At 43.5% G+C, this 24,574-nt stretch overlaps 1 protein-coding gene across 2 annotated transcripts in view; it reads right to left on the bottom strand.

Annotated features, from left to right (window-relative positions):
- Window positions 1-11,630, bottom strand: part of SASH1 (SAM and SH3 domain containing 1) — a 567,620-nt gene extending 555,990 nt beyond the window's left edge. For both annotated transcript variants that reach the window (XM_063329265.1, XM_063329267.1), the window contains exons 1-3: window positions 11,508-11,630; window positions 10,819-11,020; window positions 9,888-10,434 (exon numbers count right to left, since the gene is read on the bottom strand). In XM_063329265.1, coding sequence (XP_063185335.1) covers window positions 9,888-10,434; window positions 10,819-10,838 — 567 coding nt within the window. In that variant the 5' untranslated portion in view covers window positions 10,839-11,020; window positions 11,508-11,630. The remainder of the gene's footprint in view (window positions 1-9,887; window positions 10,435-10,818; window positions 11,021-11,507) is intronic.
- Between the last annotated feature and the right edge of the window lie 12,944 nt (window positions 11,631-24,574).

The raw sequence follows: 24,574 nt of genomic DNA, 5'->3' as shown, positions 1-24,574 counted from the left end.
TCCTGCTTTAGCAGGGGAGTTGGACTAGATCATCTCTAGAGGTCCCTTCCAACTCTGAAGATTCCGTGATTCTGTGATTCCGTGAGAAAGACACAGCATTGTCTCAAGCTGTACAAAAAGGTATTGCTGCATCAGTTCTGTCTTTCCACCCAAACAGATCGTGGTTAACACTCCTCAGCGTTGTTGAGTGAATGTAGATTGGGGAGAAAAAAGTCAGGGAGGCCTAAGGCAAAAGATGTACATTCTTGGGTGGGAAAGAGAGTGCACTTAGGGGAGAAGATAGTGTGCTTTGAGGCAGACTTAGAGGAGATGATTTAGGAGAAGTCAGGGAAAGGGTGGCTCTGGGGTTCACAGAGGGCTCTGGGCCAGCAGGGCTGGGAGATGTAGAGCCCAGGGGACAGGAGCTTGCTAGTGCAGAAGAGCTACTCCCAGCAAACATCTCTATCCACAAACCTAGGGCACTGATGCAGAACTGGCACCCACTCCTAGTTTTGGGTTTTGAGGTTGTTTTTTTTTTTCCTCTGTGGAATATTGACTTATTAAGTTTTTGGTTTATACTGGCTTTTGGCCTTCTTCACAGCATGAATAGCCTAGCTCCAGCTCTCAGCCACTGAAGTTCTCAATGCCTTTTTCTGCTAATAAAAATATTTCCTTCCGTGCATGTGAGAGCATGGCCAAGTGGCCACTTAACTAACTCTGGGAAAAAAACAGTACAAGCTTTTCTTAGTCCCTGACTGAAAGACAAACTTTTTTCCAGCTTTTTAACTCTTAACTGCACCAAATTTACCGTGTGGTTTCTGAGGCACAGACATCAGAACCGGACTTGATTTCCCCATAAAGTTCCGACTGACACCATATGCACCGCATCCCTGCTTCGGGGTGTGGATCCTCAAAACTAACACAATTCTTGGGGAAAAAAGAACTTGTGGAAGACATACATTTGTATCCGGTTATAAGTTTGATTTGGTATGTATTATTGCCATTTCTCCCTGATTGTAAGTTACTGAGGACAACTGTAAACAGCTACGTGTACTTGATTCCAGCCAGTATACATTAGCGGAGATTTCAGAGAATGTTTACCAAACATTTATTCTAGCACAAACCCGTTAGATCTATGTTCAGAAGTCTGCCTTGCTGCTGTTCAAGCTGCTAATGGTGATATTCAAAGCTCCAAAAAGTTCAGATTTCTTTTTTTTTGCATGCTACTGCTGTATTTATCATTCTCATCTCATGTCATCCTGTTCTCACCCACCACAACATTTACAGTCGGTAAGGGTGTGCTTGTTAGCTGATTTAAATTCAAACACTTCACGCCAAACCCAGCATCAAATGAAATCACTGGCAAAACCCCCACTGACTTCACTGGGAATGAGCCCAACTGGAGGAGCGGGGCTCCCGTGAGAGGCATGCATCACTGCCACTCACATCCTGCTGAGTTTGTGAGAACCAGGACGAGATACTATTTGAAGGCCCTTCTACTTGTGGTTCGTGTGACACAACACTTCTCTTTTGTTTTGCAGTAAGGAAAGTTTTTTACTATCTGCAAGTAACAAACCGAAGAGGCTGGATGAGTCACTGGAGACGGTTTCGGGCCAGCCCGGCTCACAGACTGCCAGTGTCAGGGAAGGTTCACCCGATTCTCCCCTTCCTGCTCCACAGCTGGTCCCAAAATAACACGGCAGTGCTAAACATAGCACCAGCGTGCTCTTTTAATAAACAGCGATTCCTGCAGCGTGTATAAGCCACCACATTTGTCAAGATAAGCACATCAATATGAGATGTCATATTAGCCTAGACAAAGAGATTGAACCAGATAGCTTTGTCAAATGCCAAGCAAAGGGGCTCATTCAAACTGACAAAGCAAGAAATTTAAAACTTGAACCTACCAATCTGGTCTTAACTCATTCCGTCCTCTCCTGCTTTGGAAGAGTCTCAAACCAGTAAGTGAGCTTCTGTAAGTGATATAATAAATTCATTCCTAATCTGCAATAACAATATTCCTGTCACTTCAAACCGCTCTGCTGCACTTTTCAAAAATTCTGTAATAGCTGTTAGTATGTTTCAGATTATACATATGGATCTATATACATTAGTGGACAGGGACTCTTCATAATGACATATGCACACAGGGTATAACTAACAGGCAAAATTAACAGGCATAACTAATTGCCATATAGTCAATTTACTGGTTATTCCTTGATTGCTTTTCTGTTACTTGCACAGAGGGAAGTTTACTCTTAATCATAAGGCAATGGACAAAGACACTGTAGAAGTGTATCCCAGTGCTTCATCTGTCTAAAATTTTTCATGACTTTAGGCAAATTCTTCAATTTCACATCTGAAATAAGGGACACAGCTGAAAGAATTTGCAGACGTGCTCGCCAAGCCACTTTCCATTATCTACCTGAAGTCATGGATAACTGGGGAAGTCCTAATGGACTGGAGGGTAGCAAATGTAGCACCCGTCTACAAAAAAGGCAGAAAGGAGGATCCAGGAAACTATAGGCCTGTCAGTCTGACCTCGGTAGCAGGGAAGGTCATGGAGCAGATCATCTTGAGTGCCATTACAAGTCATATAATGGACAAGCAGGGGACCAGGCCCAGTCAGCATGGGTTTATGAAAGGCAGGTCCTGCCTGACGAACCTGATCTCCTTCTGTGACAAGATGACACGATTATTGGATGAGGGAAAGGCTGTGGACATTGTCTACCTAGACTTTCGAAAAGCATTTGACACTGTTCCCCATAGAATTCTCATGGAAAAACTAGCGGATCATGGCCTGGATGAGCATACGATCTGCTGGATCAAGCACTGGCTGGATGGGTGGTCCCAAAGAGTGGTGGTCAATGGAGTTAAATCCAGCTGGCGGCCAGTCACAAGTGGTGTCCCTCAGGGCTCGGTGTTGGGACCATTTCTGTTTAACATCTTTATTGATGACCTTGATAAGGACATAGAGTGTATCATCAGCAAGTTTGCAGATGTCAGGAAGCTAGGTGGGAGTGTTGATCTGCATGAGGATAGGGAGGCTCTACAGAGAGACTTGGACAGATTGCATTGATGGGCCAACGCTAATGGTATGAGCTTCAACAAGGCCAAGCGCCGGGTCCTGCACTTGGGCCACAACAACCCCATGCATCGCTACAGGCTTGGGGAAGTGCGGCTGGAGAGCTGCCTGGCAGAAAAGGACCTGGGGGTTCTAATTGACAAGTGGCTGAACATGAGCCAGCAGTGTGCCCAGGTGGCCAGGAAAGCCAATGGCATCCTGGCTTGTACTAGAAATAGTGTGACCAGCAGAAGTAGGGAGGTGATTATCCCCCTGTACTCAGCACTGGTGAGGCCACACCTTGAGTATTGTGTCCAGTTCTGGGCACCTCAATACAAGAGAGATATCGAGGTGCTGGAGCGAGTGCAGAGGAGGACAACGAAGCTGGTGAAGGGCCTGGAGAATAGATTTATGAGGAGCGATTGAAGGAGCTGGGACTGTTTAGTTTGAGGAAGAGGAGGCTGAGGGGAGACCTCATCACTCTCTACAACTACTTGAAAGGACATTGTAGAGAGGCTGGTGCTGCTCTCTTCTCACAGGTAATTAGTGATAGAACAAGAGGGAATGGGTTCAAGCTGCAGCAGGGTAGGTTTAGGCTGGACATTAGGAAAAAATTCTTCACAGAAGGAGTGGTCAGACACTGGAATAGGCTGCCCAGGGAGGTGGTGGAGTCACCATCCCTGAATGTGTTTAAGACTCGTTTAGATGTGGTGTTAAGGGATATGGTGTAAGGGAGAACTTTATAGAGTGGAGTTGATAGTTGGACTCGATGATCCCAAGGGTCTTTTCCAACCTAAATGATTCTATGATTCTATGATTCTATATATTACGGTATATGTGAGATAGTGATATTGGTCATAAACAAAATTAGAAACACAGTTCACAAGATTACTTTGTTGTTGAGAAATTATCTTGGTTTCTTTGGTATTCCTCATACATGGTTGTGTGTATGGGCTTCATCGCCCTACATATGGCAGAGACAGAAGCTCTCGGGTGGGGGGTATCAACAGAAATATTTTCCTTAAAATGTGCCTTCTCCTCAGAAAGACTTAGGATCGCCAAACTTGTTTAAAACAAGTCAGGTTTATGGGTCTGTGGGAGTGAAACTGGTAGTTAGACTTTTACCACACCACTGGTGGTGTCCCTGTTGAGGTGCAGGACGCACACAAATCCCCACATTGTGTGAGGAAATTCAGTTCAGGTTTGCAACACAGAGGTCTGACTGAATCATGTCGTTTGGGGGAAGCAAAAGCCTTCAGGGAATTACAAGAGGCCAGGCACTTCTCTTTTCCCAGGGACCTGTAAGTTTAGCTCTTCCTTCAAACTCAGAGCCGTGCGGAGGATGAAGGACGGATCCCCCTGCCAGGGCAGCTGCTGCTCAGCCCTGCACAGTTCCTCAGAGCTGGGAGCCACACGCTCCCCTTCTCCTCTGCCAGACCCCACCGCGACTGGAGCTGAGAACATACGCTGAACACGATGGCAGAAAGGGGGCGAGAAGGCTGTGGAGTTGATACTACCCTCTCTCAGGACTCCACCTTTAATATATCCAAATGGGATTTTCCTCCCCTCAAAACTGAGAGATAATGAAACCCAGGAAGATTTACATGCAACATTTCCAGAGGAGATTATTGAATACACTTTAAATTATTCAGGAACAATTCAAATGCAAATACGGCACAGCACTGTATTATTCATATTCTGCAACATTTTGCCTTAATGGTCTGATTGGAAGAAGATCTTTTCCAGTTTGTTTTCCATTAGTTTAATAAACAGGGACTTTGAAACAACTGCCCAATATATGAGGTGCTGGATTTTCTTTAAAAAAACCCCAGAGTTATGAAGTCAAAGGCAAATTCAGTGGTTTCTTATATAAAATATCTTTTCACTTCCTGAACATTGCCTGTAGCTTTCCTAATTTATTGCCATGAAAATATTGTTACTACTTAATGCACTGGTACTTTTGTCAATAGGCAGCTTTCCCCAAGGCATATTTGAGAACGCTCTGCTAATCAGAGTTGATGCAGTTATTCCAAAGCAGCCAGGTCTTTAGAAAAAGGTTCATGTTTCATTACAGTATGGGTGAGTGTTGCCATTTCTTCAAAGCACAATATTTTTAATTCACTGAATTCACTCCTGTAAATATCTAAAGCGCTGACTACATTATCCAGCCTCAGACTCAGCTTGAACCAGAGTATTTCATAGCAATATTACTGGCATATTTACCTCTTAACATTTAACTTAAGTGAAATATTCCTCATTTTGTAGTGGCAAAGATTAAACAAAGATTTAATCAGAACCACAAATCTGTGCTATATCATCAGCACAGAACTTAAAAAAAAATGTGGTTGGGTCTTTAAGCAGATACTCACTTGGATCTGGCTTCTTACTTTTCTACATCTACTTGAACTCTTGAGATTATGACCTCAACTGCAGCTGAATTTTTACTGTTTGTTTTCCAAGCATGCTGATAATCATGAACAGCACAGTGAGTGACAATGAGGTCACGTATACATACATATGTCACACTACAGTTTTATTCTCTCTAATAAATATTGAAATCTACACGAGTGTAACTTTACTGAGGCTATGCAAATCATCTTAATTGGTATGGAAGCTTTTAATGCATGTATGTTTTTAGTGATTTGTAATGTATTTCCAATTCTCTGCAGATGAAAAATTGAATAAAGTTCTTCAAGAAACAGGTCAGGCCATTTATTTCAATTAGAAATAGTAATGAAATTCCAGTAAACTATTAAATGTCACTTAATCTATATTCAAGATAAATAGAATACTTAATTTCTCTTGACGTGTTCCACAACAAGGTACCATACTTGTCTTTATATTGACAAAATTGGTGCTCCTCTGCTTTCCCTACCACAGTGATATTTAGTGACATTACTCCTGCTCAAACCCAGAACGGACATAATCCGTTTTGCAACAAGCCCACCAAGGCGAGAAGCGTCTGTGTATGGAGGTAAAGGCTCTACTTCCTCTGATCCGGCTGGTTCAGGTCAGTGCCCCACTTCCCTTCATTCGTTTTCACTGGAACCCAGGGGGGCTGCTCGTTTGGGTTTCCTTCTGCCACCAGTTCATCCCCCAAAACTTCTACATGGCAAAACAATATTAATACTATTCCTACACTGGGCATAATTAAGTTCCTAATTAAGGACAGAAATAAGGATTATTTTTTAAAGCAGCTAGATATTTTGAGATAACACAGGTGTTTCACTTGACTCAGAGATGTACCATGGGTTCTTGTTTGAAGGGCATTCAGGCCCATCACCTCCAGAAGTTGTTTCTTAGATATATGAGACTTCTAAGGCTATCAGCCAGCAACAGCAGGCGTGAAACTAAAATAGAAAGGTTTGAGTATTAAGGACCATTACCAACATGGAAAAAAACCTGACTTCCATAGAGTTCTCCTCAGTTACAGTTATATTCCTTGGTTTATACCTGAAAAATGTATGATGCAATTTGAGAAGGTAAGGCCTTGTTCTAATTCTCCATGGAAATAATCAAGATGTGGCTTGTGATAATTCTCCATGTCTGAAGTCACCCACACAAATGGCTTCAATTCAAAGTTTGCACGTATTTAAGAGATTTATATTAAGCTCTGCTAAGTAGTTGTTAGTAATTTCTGCTGACTGTAATCAAACTAAGTTAAACTAAAATTTACCACGCCGATACACTTCTATCCTTCCCACTCTGTTGTTTCACCCTTCATCTGAAAATACAGCAACAACACTGGAAGGACAGCAAAAGGATGCTTTTAACGTCTCCACATACAATACTCATTTTTGATCTTTTGACACGTCTACAGCTCAGGCAGCTGGCAAAAGGCTATAAACAAGACAGAGGAGCAGCACTTCCAGTTCTCAGGGACATTTTCAAATAAAAATCTAAAATTGTCTGAGAACTACATAACTGAACACATGAAGTATTCTTCAGGAAACGAGTAAAATGCATATACATATAGAATCATAGAGTGGTTTGGGTTGGAAGAGACCATAAAGGTCATTTAGTTCCAACCCCCCTACCATGGGCAGGGACACCTCCCACTAGACCAGGCTGCGCATACACACACACACACACACACACAAGCATGCTCCTCCATTCATAGATACTATTTTCCATTCATAGGTATTAAGAGGAAAAGATGATGGCATTCTCCCTGAAAGCCATGGAGGGAAATAAAAGGCTAGTTAGCAGCTCAGCAGCACCAGAAATGCAAATAGATGTCAAATAGGTCAGTGTCTAGTGCCCTGCTCCAGAATATCCACATGACCATCTGTAGACTGACATGTGAAAAATGTATACAAAAAACTTGACACAAACCTCAAGCTGATTCTTTAATCCTGTGCACAGAAAAGCATACATCCCTTTTGGGTTTTTTGACATGCAGAAGTCTGTACACTGCATATTCTACATAAAAAGTATAATACAGGTTGCTTAAATTATATTCATAATTTTTTAAAGTTTGGCGGGGTTTTTTTAAGAGACGCTGTTATAATATGGCTCTTTCCCAAATGAAGGATTACAGTATTTCATTTTTCTTGCTCTAAACTACATCCAATGAATAATGCACAGTGACGTGATCTTTCGCTATTCCCTTTAAGCCGTTTTGGAGATGGATTGCTACAGTGGGTGGCATTCAGAATAACACATGTTGAGCAACACACACTCAAATCTTGCCAGCTTTATGGTTTCTTACAACATGCTATGATGTGAAGTGATTCACACTGAGGAGATGGAGAAAGTTTTTCTATTACTGTAAAAAAATTATGTTATATGCATTTATCATCCAAAATAAATACATTGACACCACAGGCTGAAATAAAACTAGGAAAGCGAGCTTGGTTCCTCTTTCTGTTTCAAAATATTAATTTAAATTTAAACCAATTAAAGCTGAGTGATGCTTTCTGTGTAAAACAAGCTTGCCCTGACAGTTAATCCACACTATTATCAGACCCATCAAATTAAAATAAGGTGAGCTAAAGAAGAAATCAACGCCAAGGATTTGAATTTCCTTGATGTCATATGCTGGCGTCTTAGAAATTTTACAATTCCTGTGGAGGAAGAATAGAAGAGAGAAGGTAGAGGATCCACGTGGTAAGATGGAATTGATGACAATGAAAATGCACAAACTCAAAAGCAAGAAGTGAAACGAAGCTACGGAGGTGGGTAATGTGCTGCAGCTGCAATGATAAGACAGAACTTCAATAGAAGGTCTTTTATATAAGACATGTAATGGTAGTTTCAGAAGGGTGTAAGTCTAATGATGTATCACTTCAAAGGGAGGGAGAAAAAAAGAAAAATCTCTCCAAAATGATACAGTGACTTATTGAAGATGCTGTACTTAGACTAGGTATATATATGTCCATGGATGTTTTGTTATATTTGGCTATTGTCCTATCAGATTTGATACACTGTCTCTGACAATGTCATTAGCCAGATGTTTCAGGAAAAGAGAACAAATAAATATCTCAAACCAGTCAACTGTGCTGTACTTAAGAAGTGTGGCTCTCTCTAACATCAAGCTGTTAAAAAACTGGAGTCCTGAAACTTACTATCCAAGGAATCCTGTTATCTGTACCTCCACATTGTTATTGTCCTGGTTTGACCTCACATCCAAGTCCCCTGCAGCAGATAATTCATTCTCAATTTTAATTCCTCACATTTCTGTAAACCCAGACCTGCAGACTTTCCCCTCACCTTGCTTCCATACCTCCATAAGCTTTTCAGAGATAAAAAGTACCCACAGGTTGAAAGTCAATTGCAACTGCTCGGTCTTGCTGAAAAATCAGACTTCAAATCATTAAAGAAAATACAGGCAACTTGGGTCATCAGACAACTTAGAAGCACTTCATTCTGAACTCTGAAGCTACCATGCATTATAGTAACTTGTATTCTTTCACAAATCATTTTCTCCTCTATGGCATTATCCATTTAATTCTATCATTTTATTTATTCTGCATATCATGTTTTCAGCAGGAAACCTACAGAAAACTTTAGACAAAACAATTTCTATCTTCCAAACCACATTACTGTTACATTTTAACCTTTTCAAAAGATAAGAATTAGGTAAATATTGGGGTTTCATCAAACTGGAATGACTCTTCTGAGATGTGCATTTTTCTGGCTTTTCAGCAGACCGTGTGTCCTGGAGATAGACCGACTTTGTGCTGGAGCAGCTGATGAATAGTTTTGACATTCACCAGTCACTACCATCCTCCAGTAAATAAATCCAGGCAACAGAAGGAGTTGTTCCTCCAGCCAGATTACCACTTGCTTCATGAGCCATTGCACCAACAGAAACTGACACTAAAATATGACCTTTAACAAAAGATGGGAGAAGCCATCACTCTCCAACACAATGGAAAAGTTTCACAGAAAAGAAAAACAAACAAACAAAACCTCAAACCATTAAGACCGTCCTGTCAATTTCTGCCTTCACGCCCCAAACTAGACTGGACTAAAAGAACCGGTTAATGGGTAAAAAAAAAACAACAAAACAAAAACAAAGCGGTGAAACCAAACCACAGCACAATGCTGCACCACCCGGTAAGTCTCCATCAGGCCAACAAGCATTAGTGGATCTGCCCCGCGTTGGGCCCCACTCCTCTTCACACCTGGCTGCTGCGAAGTCCTGACCACGTTTCCCTCCAAAAATGCCACAGGCACAGCTGTGACACTCCGCGGCAGAGCTGGGGCCAGCCCCTGCTGGACCCCCTCATCTCCAGCTGGATGGGAGGACTTGCCCAGCTGCCACCACTGCCCCACCACGCCTGGGACCCCGGCCTCTCCTGGGGGCAGCGGCCGGCGGGAGGCACGGGCACCTTCTTACCTTGTTGGAGTAGGGGGGTTTACTCAGGTTGATGCCGTCGCGGATGAGCTTGTCCCGGATCATGATCTTCAGCTTCAGCCGGGGGTAGGCGGCCAGCCCCCCGCCGCCGGCCGCCCCCCGCCGCCCGCCGGGGCGGTACCGGGGGGCCGCTCCCCGCCGTGCCCCCCCGTCCTGCCCCGCCGGCCGGCGGGGACAGCGACCGGCGGCGGGGGGCGCCGGCCGCGGGGGGGGCGGCGGCGGCGGCGGTGGCGGCTCCAGGGTGAAGTAGAGCCCCGCCGCCCGCTCGTCCGCCTCCTTCAGCCGCCGCACGGCTTCGTGGATCCGGCGCCGATGGTGGGGCACGGCGACGCCGATGGCATCCAGGTCCGGGTCTCCGATCTGCTTGCAGACCTCCAGGTCGTCGTAGCCATTATCGACGAAGGACTCCGCGTACTGGGGGAGCTGCAGGGTCTTCAGCCACTCGTAGACTATGTTGGTGCACATGCTGGCTCCAAAATAATGGTGATTGCAACTTTCAGCACCGAAGCCAGCCTCCCCCTTTCCACTCCTCGCCAAAGGAAATAAAAACACAAACCACAAACTGCGATGCAACTAAAAGGACTCAAAATCAAGGTCAAGAAATCAACATCCACCAGGAAAAAAAATTAAAATCCTTAAAGCAGCTCGGTAGGGCATCGCAAGCACTGCTGAACGAAACCCTCCTGTTTGTTCCTCCTCCTATGTTCCTACCACCGAATACAGACGCTTTCTGCCACCGGAGAAGGGAGGCTCGGACTGGAGAGAAGCAAAATGTAAGGGTGCATCCCCTAAAAGCCCAAGTCGCTGGTGCACAACATCCACCCACTTTCTCTGGAAGTAATTCGCCGTCGCTGTCTTTTTTTTCTCCCCCTCTTCCTTTCAGTGTTAGTTTCTGTTTCTGCTTCTGTCTCACCTTCCTGCGCTCTGTCGCATGATGAATCGGTTTACTATGTGTAGCTGCTTTGGTACACCATCGTCTTGGGGGAGAACGGAGCGCAGGATCCCGCACCCTCGCCCAGCCCAGGCAGGGGTGCCAGTGTGCAGTGCCCTCCTTTCCCGTATCTCTCCTGGCAGCGGGTGCACACGGCGGCTTCTGCTTTCCTTTTAAACGGGTCCTTTCGGATTAGGAGGGGAAAAAAAAAAAAAAAAAGGAAGGAAGAAAAAAAATTAAGAACCCCACTCACTTTTCCGAGTTACTTTCCCAGTTCCCCTTCATCCCTGGGATGATGGTTAAATGCGCTTCGCCGGCAGCGAGCCCAAAAACTGCTTTCCAACCCCACTTTCTCGGAGCTGATGCCGCCGGTGAGCCCCCCGCCCCGTCCCTCCGGGGCACGCAGCCCCTCTCCTGTCGCCCACAACTTTCCCCGCTCTCCCCTGCCGCTGACGCCCCTCCCGCCGCTGCCCGCAGCCGCCCTCGGGAGGCGGCGGGGCCGTGCGGGCAGCCGGCGCTTCCCGCACCCTCCGGCGGCGGCGGAGCTGATCTGCGGCAGGTCACCGGCGCTCCCCCTCCCGCCTCCCCCGGCTGGTGGCGGTGCTGTCCCCTCCCTGCCAGCGCTACCCGGCCAGCGGTGCTCCCCGCCCGGCTCCTCCGTCCTCCCCTACCCCCGAGGCGCCTGTCGCGCCGCCAGCGGATTTCTCTCCGGCTCCTCCCGGTGCTCCGGTGCGGCTTCTCCCCGCTCCTCCTCCGCGCCCGTCACCCCGCTGCCAGCCCCCTGCCCCGCGCCCTCCCCACGGCCTCTCCAACTTTCCCCGCCGGCAGCACACCGCCCCGCTGCCGGCTGCCCCCTCCTCGGCCCGACCGGGGGCAAGGCAGCCGGGCAGCGGCGGGGGGCTGCCTCCGCTCCCCAAGCGATCCGGCGGGCTTGCCCGGCCGCCTTCCCCCCCGGCAAGGGAGAGGCACCGCGCCGAGGTGGGGGCACGGCCCGGGGAGCTGCCCCCCAGCGCCCTCGGGACGGTGCGACCGACGGCGGCGGCTCCGAGCCCCTTCGCGGCCGAAGGGCGACCCTTCGGGGGAAGATGAGAGGGGGATCGGGGCTGTCGGCGGGGAGGCGAGCGTGTTCCCCCCCGGCGTCTGCGGCTAAGCGGTGAGGAGAGGCGGGAGGCGCTGGCCCCGCTCTCCCACCCGCCGCCGCCGGCTGCCCGGGGCCGGCGGAGGCGCCGCACGCTGCCCGCCGCGCTGGGCCCGCAAGGCCGGGCTCGCAGCGCCCCCGCCGGGCCGCCGCGGAAAGCGCCGCCTGGACGCGGCCCGACACGCACCGGCGGCCCCAGCCGGCCCGGCGGGTGGCGGGGCGGGCTGGCCGGGGCTCGCCGCTCCCCTTGCCAGCCCCCCGGGGGGCGGTGGTGATGCGTGGACCCCGCTGCCGTTTTAATTTAAAACGGGTTGAAACTTGTTTTCTCACGAAAATCCCTCTCCCTCAGCAGAGCCTTCGGCCCCCCATGCGTGGGGGACTGAGGGAGTCGGAGCGTTTAGGGCTGGCCCTGCCTGTCGCGTCGCGGCAGAAGGGTCGGGGCAGAGTCAGGGGCAGGGACAGCCCAAATTGGGCCGGGGGAGCTGGGGACCGACGATGGGGGGCACCCATCCTGCTGCCCTGCAGGAGGAGGGGTGCCAGTGGAGGAATGCACTCACTTCTGTCATTTGGTGGGATTTGTTTGTAACAGGTTTCCTGAAGGACCTCTTTTAGCAGATAGATAGGTCCACATTTGTCCTTGGGACTTCATGGTAGTTCACCACAGGATTAGGTAGCGTAGCAGCATTCTCATGAAAAGCATTATATTGCAAGGTGCTTTGAAAAGGTTTGATACTTATAAGTGTTTAAAATGCAGCCTCTGGGCATAAAGCCTAGAGATCGAAGATTAACATGCTAGAAGGGGAGAAAGTGAGGAACAGCATTTTATTCCTTTTAAAATCTCCTTCCATCCTTCTTTTTCTGTATCTTGTTTTCCTTCCAGGCCACATAATATTTCAAACCCTCTTCTCAGGCCAGAGACGGAGATTGACACACAGCAATTACCTTCTCTTCACAGACCTGGTGAAAGACTGACAATGCCAAAGAAATTAGCAAGGAGGCTCTGTGAACTGCAGCAGGAATCAATGGTGTAAGAGATAGATAGGAAAAACTGACCGGTACAGCCCATATTCATTGGGCTTATTGACAGTACATACAGAATTATATCATTTCTTTGTGTGCATTTTAGAAGGGTCTTGGAAGGCTTTTAAGGTATTGCAAATGTTATGATTCAGATGTGCTTGGTAAACTACAGGTCTCCCACCTGTAAAAGGGTAGGATCCTTAGCTTCTGGCAAGGAGGAGAAGTGGTGCACCCCCATGAGAGCATGGATTTTGGCAGCAGGTTACAAGGTTGTGAAACTCTCTCTGGTTGTGTTTGACACTGATGCTGGTTTCACAAAATGACTTCACCTGGCAGCAAATACAGCAAAATTTTACATGACTTTGAAATACAAAAATAAACAACAATTAAAAAGAAAATGTTATGTCATTAAAAAAACCAATCAGAAGTCCAGGTAACCAAAGACCGGTCGACCTCACCTCAGTCCCTGGGAAAACTTTGGGGCAAGTCTTTGTGAAGACTTACATGAAGTTTTGGTGGGTACTTAGAAGGGGCATTCCTCAGGAGCTGATGCTGGGGCCAGAACTGTACAACACCTTGGCTGATGTCCTCGGTGACAAGGTGGCGCACATTCTCACCAAATTCCGAGACGACACCAAATTGGGAGGAGTAATCAATACGTTGGGAAGTAAATTTGAGAGTGAAAAAGGAGGAAGGTCACAGAGTGTCAGAGCAGGAAATGGAGGCATGTTTTGAGTGATAACAGCAAACTCAGTTTGAAAACCTCCTTTATGTACTTTTTATTAAATGCAAAATTACTATTATAAAATATTAACTGCAAAAATTGTTAATTTCTGAGACATTGAACTGTGGTTTCAATCCAGCTGAAACCTAAGAGTGTGCTTGCTGATTGTAAGACCCCCACCTTTCATGCATATTGTATCTATAGAACGACTAAATCAATAGGGGAGTATCACTCTAAACAGTATTTCTTACAGTATTTCCAGATTAATTTTAGTGGTGGAATATAGACACTGTATTTCACCTTAAATTCAGCTTATCACTGCAGTACACTATTTATACTTGTGTTATATACACATACTTATTAACGTGTTTGTATGTTACAAGACAGGAGAAGCTTCCCCTGAATGCATAGCGTTTCCTGACGTATCCTGGAAATAGGTTGTGCCTAAACAAAGAGCTGGAGCGCAAGCAATTTGTAAATGAAAGGAGCACGAGCAGACAACTAAAAAGGGTGAGATGAAGACAGGTAAGTCTGTCTTCAAGTTCCAGGATAAACAGCAGAAAGAAGCTATGCTGAGCGAAAAAGTAAATATATTAGTGCTACACGTCCTGGCTTCCTTCATATAGTATCATACCCTACTCACATCATGCAAATAATCATCTTCTTTTCTAGAATTACCTAATGCCATGCCCAGGCTATGGAACCTATGGAGCAAGTTGTCTCTGACCTTGCCAACAGACGATGTGAGAAAGGATGAGCCACCCAGCCACCCAACTGCATTGTCCTAGGAGAGACACGCAGCACGTAATAGATAATATTTTCTTACCTTTTATAAACAGGTGAGAAATGGACACTTCTCCCCACTTTCCATACTTTGTCATTCAAATAAAGAACACACTTATTTCCAAGCTTATCTGAGTTTAAGTTAATCAACCCGCAGTTTGATTGGAATTTGTTTGAAGTGTGTGGGCTGTGGAATATTTGACACAATGGGCTTAATTTCTGAAGTGCTCTGTATGACTGGATTGTCTCCAACATTTCCAAACTCAGTCTCGACTCTGTTTTTCAAATTCAGCAGACAATAAAGGTGGCAAGACGTATTAGAAGTCGCACTGACAATATGGGATTGCTGTGTTGCAGCCACAATATACATGCACACATATGGAGAGCAAATACAGAAATGTTTGCTGTGAAGTTGCTGTTAGAGTTCTTACATGTAAGCAGTTTGGCAGTGGAGGGTAAGGACCAGATTTTTGCATTTAAGGGTAGCTTCCAGCAAAATGGATAAAAGTTATTTCTAACTTGTATTCAGAAGAATCAAGTCCAGATGAGATGCATGGCAGAAAAAATACTATTTTTCCTGAGGATTTTGTTCCTGCTCTGTAAGCTTTGCAGGCCCACTATGAGGAAGAACTGAGATTCCTGGCAGGTTTCACCGTATCAGACTATATTATTCATGTAATAAAACATAAATGTGATTGATACTGCCAAAAAGCACAACAATGTCAGATTTGCTTATCAAATGTAAAGGATTTTTTTTTAACTGAATCGTTGATTTAGGTGTCCTTTAAACAGAAGGCACCCTACATTTACAGTGTAACAAGAAATGAGAAAGTTTCATCCTTGAACTTCTGTTCTACTAAAATATATAATTATCTATTGGATGACACTATCTGACAATAATGTACGATAGATTTTGCAAAGCTATGTTCACGTATTTTCTGTATCATGAATATAATATAGAAATATGCATATACATAGTATATAGTCATTTTGCTTGGGATGAGATAAATAAAAATGTAGCTGAACGCTAACTTACGCCTCGATACAAAATACGTTCAGGAATCCTTAGAGCTGTTTATTTTTTGCTACCTTTAATGATACTTCGACACATTAAGGAAGCAGTGTGTGCCTTTGCTCTGAATACCTAAATACTTTTTAGTGTTTTGAACCACACACAATAGTGTGTGGTATTTCATGGTTGAAACAAGACTACAAATACTTAGAGGGGTAATCACACAGCGGATGAATGAGAGGAAGACTCTGAAATTAATACCCTTCTGTTAAGATATTTGTGAAGTTGTTCAGCTAGAAAAGGAAATTCAGATTCACACACAGAGTGAGGGAGTACCACATGATTGTGTTGCAAAGAATAACGTGCAATGAATGAGCGCAAGCTGTACTTTTCTAAAACATCAGAAGCAGGTTCTCAAATGCTTTTCTAAGGTTTCCATTAGGGCACAAGGTGAATAATTCACTAGAATGAATGGAACTGCTCATACACAATGGCAAATATTTGCAGAACCAGTCTATTAGTTCAGGTAAATAGAGCTATTTATATTTCTGTGTAAAATGTTGCAATTATTTGACTGCACCTGGAGTATGATGGCAAAGAGTCCAGAAGAAAGTAATTACGATGGTGAGAAAAGGTTTGAAAATATTATATCCCTTGTTTTATCTAAAGTGTTAATCCTAAAGAACATATAGCAACAAAACTCAGCATCTAAAGGAAGATTTTCTCACGTAAACTCTGCAGAGAAATAAGGTTATGTATAAAGCTTAGAACTTCAAAAATCAGTACACATGCTGTAAACTCCCGTGAGCTGTACTATCTCTAATGAATAGTACTGGCTGTTAGGTATTCTGGAGATTGACTTTTCCTCATAAAAAATCAGATGGCCATTATTTTAAGTACTGTTTCATAGAATAATAGGTAAATTTAGGTTGGAGAGGACCACTGGGGGTCACCCAGTTCCATACCCTGCTCAGAGTAGGGCTAACTGCAAAGTCAGATCAGGTTGCAGATGGGTTGGCCCAGCTGACTTCTGAATATCTGCAGGGGTGGACATTACCCGGCCTCTCTGGGCAGTTTCTTCCAGCACTGACCCACTCTCACCAAGAAGAATTTCTTCTTCCTCTCTGGTCAGAACAGTTGTGACCTTTGTCTCGTGTCTTTTTGTTGAGCACGTCTAAGAAATGTTTGACTTCTCTATAACTTTCCTCATAGGTAGTGGAAGACTGCAGTTTAGTTCCCTTTGCTTTCTCATCTTTAGACTGAACAAACTGAGTTCTCCTAGCCTCTCCTCCTGTTTTGTCAACAGACAAAAATTTAAAATGATGCTGTTTGTGAGTTATGAAGGGTTATTTAAGCAAAAGCTCTATCACAGAAAACAAAAAAGGAGACTAATGAGAACATTGCAATAAGGAATTTATATTAAATTTAAATGTAAAAATAGAATTGTTTACAAAAACAAATTTATCACTTAGTACTTTATATGAGCAAAACAGTGTTTTAATTTTAAAGCAGACTTTAAAACCTACAAAAAACATGACCCCTTGCCCTAAATTTACTCACTGTATTTATGTTTGTAATAATGTAATGCTCACTGAGACTATCCAACTGGGAAAGTAAAAGATCTAGCTGATGAAACATCCTTTTTTCTCTGTCATGAAGATAAAACTATTTTGGATTTGAGAGTGCATTTGAAGCAGAGTCGCTACTTTATTTACTGTGGTGCTCCTTTCCCATTAAAATTTGCAGGCATTAATATAAGATCAATTCTGTGATAACTATAAGATCACTTTCTGAATGCAATAGAGAAGCAAATAGAATAGAAATGGGAATAAATATCCAAATCAGGGCTGTTGTTTTCCTCAGACCAAGTTCTGTAACCAGAATTCAGTCTAAAAATTTGGCGTCTTTTTCCTCGGTAATAGAAGGAGAAAGCATAGGACCTAAACTTCTTCCATGGAGTAGCTGATTCTTTATTAACCAGTCAACCTCTAACATTTTTTTGTATGTCACTGTCAATGAGAAGCTAAAATGGGGTTGCACAAGTTCTATCTCTATCAAAGACTCTGTCCTGAAAGAAAACAGGATTATTCTAAAACAAAACAAAAATACACTTTATCCCTAGAAATATATTGTGACTACTATTTCATCAACTGCTGGCAGACACCTATTTTCATAAAGAAAGAGTTCCCTACAGTAATTCAGGGTGGGTTTGTCTTTACAAACTTAAAACACTGACCAACGGTCATTACTATTGGCTTTAAGCCAGAAGATTGACACTATGGTGTGCACATGGTTGAATTTTACCTGTCCTCAAAACATTTCGCTTCACACTGAATGCTGTTTAAATGAACCATTTATTGCAGGCAAATATAAGAAGAAATCCTAAATTATTATTAATAGTAGTGTTCCTGCTACTACATAAGTTGTGGAAGTCCCTGGAAATACCAACTGAATACCAGCTCAGTGGGTAGAAAATTAATGAATATTTACGTCCTCACAACTTACAATCTAGCACTTCCATGTGATACCATCTTGGAATCACAATGACCAAAAAAAAAACCTGGAAGCTTTTGTCACTTGGACATTTAGAGTGAGCTTCTGTCTACTTTTTTTTTTTCTATGAACTTCCACATACTCCTCTTCATCAAGAAGGGCTTCTTAATCAGACACATGCACAAACCATGAAACAACAATCTTTATGCAGCTTTCAAGCTGTTGGCTTTTTTTTTTCAGTGAGAAATTGAATTTAGAGCATACAGCTACTGCCTAGTAAAATTGAACTCACTTACAGTCAGCATAGTCGTATGTCTTGAACAAATACATTGTGAAAATCCGTAAACAGCAGACGTCAGGTTTCCAGGACACCAAAGCATTTTGTGGAGGGAAAAAAAGGATTTAATAAAATGGGCAAAAATGGATCCATTGTTTCTAACTAGCTTGTGCAGCTTGCCCTAAAATTTGTGACACTAGCTGTAATTACTAGGTGTAACTACTGTGGGAGAGAAAGTGTATGTCGGGGGAGGGGGGAACCCTTCAACCCTTCAGAAATTATCCACTCCATTCCAAAAGGGTCCTCCAATGTCCTGGGACTGCTAGGTAGTATCCTGACCTCAGGGGAAATTATGGAAAAAACCCTGCCATTCAGCTGAGAACAGCTGAGGCTTCTGTGCTCTCCTGGAGCAGTGTCACCCATTTATTTTACAGAGCTATCAGAAAAGCTGCCGTATGACAAGAAGATCCTAGTTTCTCCCATGTTTGTTTTTACTCTGCCTCCTTCAGAGGCATGTAGGCAAAGGCCCAGATCTATAAGGTATTTAGGGGAAGATAGATAGAAAATCATGATATTTTCAAAATCACTCAAAACCCAGAAGTACTCTGAAGTACGTAAGAATTAAAACTGTGTTCCTACACTTCTTTCTATTTCATGGCTAATAGTAGGGACTGTCTGTTCTTATTACCTGCTGGCAACTGCTTGGTTCCCTTATTCCATGGGCTCCTTCTCTAACTGCTCCATCCACCCATCCACCCATCTGTCCATCCTTCCTCCATGTCTATTATCCCAGCCAATTTCCTGCAGCTCTGCCTGTCTCATGGACTGTGTTTTTCATCATCTCCTATTTCCACAATTCCTGCCCTTTTTCTTCCCAACTTCTCTGCTGAATGGCTTTTTTGTTAACACTCTTCACTTTCAGCTATTTTTTCTTTTGCTCACAATGTCCAGATCTGATTCTTTCCCCACGCCTCTCCAACAAAAATAGTTAAGTTGGAAAATTCCCTTGTAATGTTTTCCCTGTTCATTTACTTATTTTTTTGCTTAGGCACCTGTGACCTAAACGGGATATTGGGCTAGAGGGACTTCTCGTCTGATTCAGCATGGACATTGCTATGCACGGTTTTCTTGAAAGTCCAAAACACTATCCTGGCTTTCCCTTTCTCTCTTGAGCTCAGCTGCTGTAGATGGTATAAACACACAGAGGTTCCTGAACAGCACTTGAGAAACAAGGCATAAAAGCAGGAGCCATGCAAGGTAGAAATCAGCAAGAGTAAAGCAGTGAATGCTTGTTCTATTTTGCGAGGGTCATCAAATGTGAAGTGCTTCCTTTCAGAAAGAAGTCAAAATTATTATCCAAGTGGCTATCAGGTAAAAATTCCTGGAGCCAACCAGCACTGCAGGTTCGCAGTCATGATTTTTCTTTATTATGGGCTTGAGCCCAACATATCAGCAGGACCTCTTGTCCCAGAGGAGGAGGAGGAGAAGGAATCAACTGTCATGAAAGGTTACAGCATGGCCCAGGTAAGTTAGACCCTCTGAAGCGGCTACAGATTTGGCTCCTGGCTTTGAACTGAGGAGACTTGGTAGTGCTGAGACTCTGAAGAACTTCCACCAAGAAATTATAAAGCTTCCACTACGCCATTTCAAAACAAAGACAGGATAAAGTATTCGGATTTATGCAAAAGCTCCTCTCCAAATAATCAGTGTTTGAAGGAATCAAATATTTCCCTGAATTCCCCTCAGACAGTCCCATTCTGGATGAGTAACGAGAAATTAATCATCCTGTCAGAATAAACGCTGTGAGACCTTTTAGTCATGCTCACCCCTTTCTCCGTAATAGATTTTTGTCAGTCATTCAACTAGGTCTCCCAAAAGACAGCGCTGCATACTGGCTCCCGCCTTTTGTGTGGTCTTTTTCTCCAGCTGGGACTCGTTCCGCTGTCCCTTGGCATGTCAGGAGTCAATCACGCGTCACAGGAGCCTGGCCCATCACACCAGCCTTGTCCCCGCTGACTGCCACGCCGCCGCGCTGCGCCGGCTCTTCATTAAGTCGGTGTTGATCCCAGTCTTACTGCAGCTGATACCCAGCATCTTCCTGACACAGGCAGTCACGGCTGGTGCATCTGTGGAGTTTTAACTGTTTAGATGGATAAATACAAGACTAGCAGAATATTACAAGATCAGGGAATTAACAAACAAAAGTTCTCATAATCATATGAATTCATTTACACCACACATATTTCTGCCGAAGTTGATATAACAGTATAATTAGAAATGCAAGGAAGAAAAAGAATGAAGTAATGTGTTTTCTGTACTTCTGAGACAATTTTTCCTTGTTATAAAGAGTCTTGCCACCTAAAAGAACCCGGAGTTTTTCTGTAGTTACAAAATTTGGATGATGGGTTTTATCTCCAGGGAACACATCCAATTTTATATTTTGATGTATTGTGTTTTAATTGCTTTTCCAACAACCAGTAGCTCAACAGAAGTGTTTTATCTTTTTATTATTGAGTCTTCGTTTCTCTGTAGCATGCATGCAGTTTCCATTCATTTACAAACACTTTCATTTGTGTGAACCCTCATCCGTCTTGAATTATTGGCTTATATTTGAAGTGAATCTGGGAAGACTGCTGAGGGGCGCAGACCTTGGCTGCAGAAAGACAGACAGATCTGTGGGTTAACCTCTGCACCTCTGGTGGGAGAAGACAAGGGAAAGACGAGCTATAAAGCAAATAATTCTCAAATTTCAAAAATAGCATATGTGCAGATTGCTGATGCTTGTTAACCCTGAAAGTGTTGGTAGGGTGAGGAAGAAATATTTTCTTCCTTTCCAGGGTTCTGTAGGCTCTCATGTCTCACCCACTTCAGCTGTGTATGCAACGTAGGAGTGGACTGTTGTGGAAGTGAAAAGGGTCTGCACGTGTGAGATGATCCCAGCTGTGACACCAACTCTGATCTAGGCATGGGTCAAAAATAGCCCAGAAGCAGCTTCATTGACAAGACCTCAGCATTTGCCAACATCCTGCTTCTCTTTGCCATTTCAGGTTGCCAAATTCAGAAGATGCAGTTGTAAGTCTATGGCTCTGCCTTTTGAGCAGCAGAGAAAGGCTATATCTCAGCTTGGTGGACTAAGGACGTTCTGAGCTCCCAGGTGTCCAGGTGAATTCAGCTGTGTCACAACCTCTTACCAGAGCAGAATCTGGGGGTCCGGGTAGTTATTGTTGCATTACCTCATATGGTCCAGGTAGTTATCTTTGCACTAACAGCAGTCACACAGCCTGAAAGACAGCTATTGCTCATGTCAACCAAACCTTGATTAAGATGGTTGAGAGACCAGGACCTAGACGTGTGCCATGAAGCACACCCACCTTTCCATCTAACTGCAGCCTCTAGGTTTCAGTCTTGCTAACGATTTGAGACAGGTTAAATCCTGTCCTCATCAAGTTCAAGACTCTGATTTGGAATCAAGATCCAAGGTTTGATCTAAACCTAACATAAATAAAATTAATAAAATAATGATGAATTAGCTTAATTTGGATTAGTCAAGTATATATATATATTCTCTGCAATTCACCTGAGATGTAACACGCCAAAAACATTGCAGCAGATATCAGTCAAATATGTGATTTCTAAAGTGCTAATTCTAATGTTGTTTAAAGACAGATTTCTCCATTAAAATATCACAACTGCTTGTAAGACATAGCTTTTTTTTTTCATTTTATATGCTAAAATAAATATAAAGAAGGACATGTTGCTTTATTTACATATCTTAACCTCAAGGAGTGGCAGACACCTCAGACTCATGGAATTGCACATCTATTGGAAATCTTCCCGCAGAGATTGCAGCAGTATACGTGGTACCTGTCTACTTGTGTTTAATGTAATTGTATTAAAAGATGGCTGTAGCGAAGTCTTATAAAAAAAAATAAAAAAAGCAACACATTAAACAGGAATATTTACTATAATTTTGGCAGCGCACAGTTCAACTTAATTTTGAGATTTTCATTTCATGAGGGAGAACGGAAAAGCTTCCTTATTTCCTTAGATTTTTACTCCTAGAAAAAGCAACAAAGAGAGGGGACTTGCTGCAATCATTCTTCACAGCAGGGCACTGTAAAACTGATAATAATACTTAGAAACTGGTAACGGCAATATTTTTTTATACCTTACAATGGGAAGACCACAAATACATTCTGCCTCTATTAAGAGTCAGCTATGCTAGTGGACCAAAGCAAGTGACTGAAAAGTGCAGCATTCTGAAGATCACTGAACTGAATTGATTTAAGCATTATAACTTGGATTCTGTTTTGGTTCAAATAATTTTTTCTCTATCAGAAAATAAATGTCCAGTTTTTAAAGGGGGTATCTAGCAGTTTAGTAAAATTTATTTTCCTTGTTAAGTTGCAGAACTTGCTTTTGCAGACTGAGCTGCCTAACCCAATGCCATCAACAAATTATCTAAAGCACGTCTTGAGCAGTTCTGCGTATTTCAGCACAAGTTTTCTTTGAAAAGATGACTTACGTAGATCTATCTACAAGAAGAGGCTCCTTTGGGGAGTTTTACTTTAACAGATACTTAAATGTTTCGCAAAACAGAGGCAGACTCTGAACCTGAAGGAATTTTCTTTTAAAATGGTGCTAGCGGATTGTTACTGAGAAGAGAAGGAACAGGGAGTAAAGCATGCCTGGAAAACATTACTGCCGGTCACTGGTCTGAAATACTTGGAGAAGAATTAGTTCGCTCACTTGAGCAGATCTTTTTCTCCAAGTATTCCAGAGATCATACAGATTTAAAGCACTTTCAGATCAAGTTTTTGGCTCTGTTTTGCCATTTCCATTTTTTCAGCATAACATTCACACAGCTACATGCAGCTTTACTAGAGACCACAAATAATTATTATTCATGGTTTTGACAAGTTGAAGAGTAATTACTTAAGAGATTTAACTCCTTCTTACGTAAACTGCCTAATATTCTTTGCTTCTGTAGCAACCAATGTGTTTTCAATCCAGAATATTCAGAAATCATGAACTACATTTGATGACATTAATTTCATTTTCATGACAGCTGGGGGTTTTTTTTGGGGGGGGCAGCTAACAGTGGTGGGGGGTTACTTTTTTTTTTTCTTTCTAGAAAGAAAGGTGAGATTTTCACATCATTACTTGCTTTGGGGATTTGGAGTTTCAGGAAACTTTGAAACTTTGCAGTGGATGCTTTGTCTAGCATCCAGTGGGCATCCAGTTCACCCGAATGTCTACTGCGATCTGGAAAGAAATACCATCTGTCTGATAGCACATGGGTAGATGAATTCCTCCTACCTCACCTGCATTTGGCTAATTGTATCAAAGTCACTACCGCCCTGTCCAAGCTGGGAAAGAGGGACAAGACCCAAGATCTTTAATTAGTTTAGTTTGGTCTGACGTGTCTGTTTCAGCTTAATACCTCCACTTCTGCCTGTGAATAGTTAGAGGATATGGACAGATACCTTAACAGTGAGCTGCCACTAGTCGACGTACCTCAAATCAGGCACGTACGCCCCAAACTCTAGTAAAATCTCAGGTAATCAGAAAAGCTTGGTACCACAGTGGTAGCACATCCAGAGATATCAAAACACTTAATAAACACAGATAAACTGAACTTTAGCATCCTATTGCTGTATTCATTAGAAAAAGTTAGGTATTACTAGATTAGCAATTGTTTTCCTGCTTCCAATTTGAATGCCAGAATAAACACCCGGAGATCCAAAAAAAGCTGCAGGAGTGGAACTCTCTGGAAGTCTGATGCTGCCCACGGTGGTGGCAGGCTGTGCTGAGACAAGGCGACCCGGCAGCTTCACCCCTTCGGCCCTGGCCTCGTGGGCGCTCAGCACAGGCACAGGGCTTTGCCGGCATAGCTGTTCCTGAGAAAGGACAGAAATAAGCATTACTGCCTTCCCTCCACCGCAAACAGCCCAGCAGAGTCATCTGAGTGGCAAGGACTTGTCATGCCTTTCTTCATCAATAGTGAAAGAGAAACTTTGATTGCCATTAAAGAAGCTTTTTTTACATTTTCGCCAGGCTCTAACAAGCATTTCAACTGTTCATTCGCATTAATGTTGCAAGATAGGGTGTAACCTGTAGACTAACTAATTAAATGCTCTTTGATTTTGAGTGAAGTGTTTGGTACAGTTTAGACAACAGAGTCTAATTAGCGCTGGATGTTTAATCCAACTAAAGACCCATGAAAAGCAAAAGGTGCTGAAATAAAAAGTCAGTGAGAGAGATGTGAAGATAAATGAGAGTAAAATAAGG

Source organism: Chroicocephalus ridibundus, chromosome 3, assembly GCF_963924245.1.
Source record: "Chroicocephalus ridibundus chromosome 3, bChrRid1.1, whole genome shotgun sequence".
Classification (NCBI taxonomy): domain Eukaryota; kingdom Metazoa; phylum Chordata; class Aves; order Charadriiformes; family Laridae; genus Chroicocephalus; species Chroicocephalus ridibundus.
Note: the sequence above shows the minus strand (reverse complement) of the source record. Positions and strands in the feature narration are given on the sequence as shown.